The sequence below is a fragment of the Sinocyclocheilus anshuiensis genome, unplaced genomic scaffold, assembly GCF_001515605.1.
Source record: "Sinocyclocheilus anshuiensis isolate Anshui unplaced genomic scaffold, SAMN03320099.WGS_v1.1 scaffold976, whole genome shotgun sequence".
NCBI lineage: Eukaryota > Metazoa > Chordata > Actinopteri > Cypriniformes > Cyprinidae > Sinocyclocheilus > Sinocyclocheilus anshuiensis.
The window spans coordinates 3,193,614-3,197,837 of record NW_015552538.1 but is presented as its reverse complement, the minus strand read 5'-3'; the positions used below and the strand labels follow the sequence as shown (position 1 = coordinate 3,197,837).

General features: G+C 36.9%; 1 protein-coding gene across 2 annotated transcripts in view; it reads right to left on the bottom strand.

Annotated features, from left to right (window-relative positions):
• The window catches only part of LOC107663868 (TBCC domain-containing protein 1), an 8,888-nt gene that overhangs the window by 1,415 nt on the left and 3,249 nt on the right, over nt 1-4,224 (bottom strand). For both annotated transcript variants that reach the window (XM_016454240.1, XM_016454238.1), the window contains exons 4-6: nt 3,027-3,393; nt 2,551-2,737; nt 1,142-1,645 (exon numbers count right to left, since the gene is read on the bottom strand). In XM_016454240.1, coding sequence (XP_016309726.1) covers nt 1,142-1,645; nt 2,551-2,737; nt 3,027-3,393 — 1,058 coding nt within the window. The remainder of the gene's footprint in view (nt 1-1,141; nt 1,646-2,550; nt 2,738-3,026; nt 3,394-4,224) is intronic.

Genomic DNA, 4,224 nt, shown 5'->3' with positions numbered 1-4,224 from the left:
TTATTTTGGATGCGATTAATCGTTTGACAGCACTGATATATGATAATAAAAATAAATAATAATAATAATAACTACAACAACAACAATAATATTTGTTACAATAAACCAAAATAATTTTGTTATGGAATGTTCTAAAAAAAACTCAAATCAACAATAAAAGTGACTAGCACAATGCGACAGCGCTAGAATTCATTAAAATCAACAAAACTGTTGAAAAATAACAAATAAAAATAACAAATTATATTATTCTAAAAATATAAAATTAAAATAACAAATAATTTAATTACATTTTTTATAACGCGCTGAAATAATGCAACAATAAATGTACCAAAAACCCCAACAAAAATAAAAGAGACTAGCGCAATGCGACAGAGCTCGAATTCAATAACATCAACAAAACGGTTTATAAAAAATATTATAAAAATTTAATAATATAATATAATATTATTTTTATAATAAACTGAAATAACCTTTTGTCAAGGAATGCACACACACACAAAAAAAAAAAATACAAATCAACAACAACAACAGCAACAATAATTAAAGCGACTAGAACAATGTAACCGATCTAAAATGAAAAAATCATTAAAATCAGCAGAGCAGTTTACATTGCACATACCGCAATGTCTTTTGGCTCAAAATGTTGGTGTATCACTAAACCTGTGCCTATGTTTACTTAAAGGGTTAGTTCACCCAAAAATACTTATATGTCATCCGCCCGGAGCTGCTTCCGTGTACAACTGTTGACGCAAGCTACATTAAAGTGATTATTACGTTTTGAATATGGATATTTTTCTTACAAAAACGCATCGATTCGCTACAGGAGGCCTTTGTTCACCCCCCGGAGCCGTGTGAGACACTTTTTTTATATGGATAGGCGCTTTTTATTTAACTTCTTTTGGACTGATGCATGCAACACCCGCTGAGTGGCATTAAACAGCTTGAAAGATCAAAGACAGTTTTTAATAAAACTCCGACTGGATTCGTCTGAAAGAAGAAAGTCATATACGCCTAGGATGACTTGAGGGTGAGTAATTTATGGGCTAATTTTCATTTTTGGGTGAACTAACCATTTAACTATGATCTGAACATGGCTAAAGACAATACTACAGCCTCGAAAGGAACGGAAAAGTGGGCTCACTTGTTTAGGTGTGCTTCCTTCACAGTCTTCTGCCAATCCTCTATCGTCTTCTCTCGGCTTTCCACGGCTTTCTGGTAGTCTGCCGGCAGGCCCCAAGGGACCTCACAGTTATCCCCCTCCATTTGAAAGGGTATCACCAGCGGGTAAAACTCAGAGGGGGGCTGGAAGCGGTAGCAGCCAGTGTCTGTAGCGGAACCCTCAGCTCCAAACAGCAGAGGTTGGTCCCATAAATTGGGAACCACAGCTAGGCCCACGCTAGCCATGTGGTCCTCTAGAGTGGGATAATGTGTGTGGAAGGGGCCCAGTGTGAGAGAGACATTCCCAGGAAAGAGAAGGGGTCGAGTAGGGGTGAGGGCATGGATTGTGCAATGAGAAGAGCCGCCTACGGTCAGACGGCCGGCCACACATACCACACGAACATTCTCACAGCTCTGAATGTGGACGCTGGTCCCCACCGGTCCGAGAACCACTGTACTGTTCCTGCACTTATCCAAGGTCATAGACCTGCAAGATAAGGACTTAGTTTTACATTGATGTTTACAAACTCCAAAAATGACTAAATGACATCAGACTATGACCAGCATTTCTTTTAACTTTCTTTTGACATGAAGTCCAAGTAAGGCAATGCTGTTATTATTATTAGGAATGGGACATGATAGTTGACTCAACAGATTAGTTGATTATGTGGTTAACTAGTGCACATTCATTCATTCAATCATTCATTTGATGCCTTATTCCATGTCAGCATCTAAGGCCAAAACTTTTCATGGAAAGAATAGGGTAAATAGTTTAAAAGTTCAAAGCTATGTAAATAAACAAATTAAGAAACATATTTAAAAGTAGGATACCGCAAATTGTCTTAAAAAGACAATAATGACAAATGTATCGCCCATGTGCTTTTTAAGAAGTTACCTTTCAATTTCACATCCAATTGAAAGCCTTCGAGAAGAATTGAAGAGTTAATTTGCAAAAACAGATAACTCCGTTTTTAACCATTTTCAAAAATCATGTTTTTTCATTGTTCTTTACAATTAATCTCAATCAAAGTTAACTGTTTTTGCAAATAAACTCTTCAATTCAACTTTGCAAAAAATATATTAATTTAAAATAAAAATACAAAAATCCACTAACATTAATAATACCTTTTCTCTCTACAGACCTTCTGCACATTGCAGCTAATGTGTGCATGGAAAGATACTAACTCCAACAAGCAGTGCTAAAAAATAAATACAATGCATACACAAATGTGAACTACATATTAACACTGAACTATATAATAATAATTATTATAAAAATAAAATATATAAACATAATATAATATAGACAAACAGACAGAGAGAAAAAGTGTATTTGATACCCAATTAACAATAAAAGTGCATTTATTTTACTTTAATAAAGTGATTCCTCACCTCAGAGGAGAGAGAAGATAGATGAAAGCCTCACTGCAACAGTGGAGTTTGATGTTGGCATTATTCAGCTTTTCAGAGTCTTTGGCCAACGTCTGTTTGCAGACCTGCGACATGAGCAACAGTCGACTTCCTGGAGGAGCCATGTGGGTATTTCTGAATATTTTGGCTTTCTTTAGGGTGCCCTCTACTACAAAACAAAATATGAAGTGTTAGTGATACTATAATCTGGTTAACCATCAATCATTTTAAGCTAGACAAATTCAAACCATTGTATTAAAGATGATGGTTTTTGTACTGTTATGTAAATGACATCTTTGTATATAAAAAGTTTACATTTCCACTCAGCACTCACACACAATTTAAATGAAACTAAACCTCAAATATTCCTAAAGAACGTCTGATTTGTGAAACTTAAAAAATCCCTGGGGAAAAAATCACCTACAACTTTACTGCTTTGACAAGAACTTCCAGTTTACCTTGCAGTGCCCATGCCAGTTTCTTTCCCGACTCTGAGCAGGTGGAGATGCCGAAGGGATTGAGGCAAAGGCCCTGATGCAGAAACCCCTGGAACTGCTGCAGAGAGTAGGAGCGGCTGAGTTTGGAGAATCCTGCCTGGGACTGCAGTGGAGAGCGGCTGAGGAGCTTGTGGATTGGGTGCACGGTACGGCTATGGCTCACAGATCCTTCCAGCAACAAACTGAGGCTTTCCAGGGCGTCTGAAGTGAGCTGGCTGTCACGCAGAACCTGTCCTGAACTGCTCAGCTGGCCTGGCTCCACTAGTAACTCCAAAAGCTCAGACAGGTGTGTTTGGACGAAAGAAAGATGAGCCTGGTCGTCCCAGTTCTGGTAAAACAGAAGGAATAAACAAACTACTATGCAAAAGTGTTCTCTCTACACTGTAATCATTATACACCAAAAAAACCAGATATTTTATTCCTACAGTATTCAGGCATAATGTAATGTATACCTGATTGTCTGAGTAACAAGTTAAAGTACATTCAGAGTAGAGATGCACCGATTGACCGGCAAGTGATCGGAATCGGACAATTTTTCGCATGACCGGCCCGGATCTATGATTGCAACAATGTGACACTGATTTTATACAATAGTATTTCAATAAACAAGAAGTTAAAATTAAGTGACTGTTTTTGCTCAGTTTCGCTGATGAAAATAGTTCCGATCAAAGCCACAGCAGAACTGTTGTGTGTCTCCGAGCAACACACAGCGGTGTTTCGTTACTGAATGAATCCACGTTTTTGAATGAATCGAGTGAGTAAATGATTCAGTGGCCCATTCATAATGACGGTCACTTGCCTCGTTTCTGAATGAATCAGTTGTTTGAATGAATTGGTTGAATGAATGAATGAATAAATAACTCATTCATTAAAACAGACATTTGCCGCCACCTACTGGTGGTTTAGTCATATTTAAAAGTTTAATTGCATTTTTTCAACATTTATTTGTGTTTAAAAAAATATGTAAAACATTAATCTTATAAAATTAGTTATGCATTTAAAATTTTGCATTTTGTAAATGCATTTATGGCACCTCAGCTTCATCAAACTGTCTGTGTAAATGCATCTAATGCCACTTCAGATGCAGCTTCTGTTTCCTCAGCAGTGGAAAGATAGAGTTTGTTAATACTAATTTCATTTGAATGGTAACAACTCTACA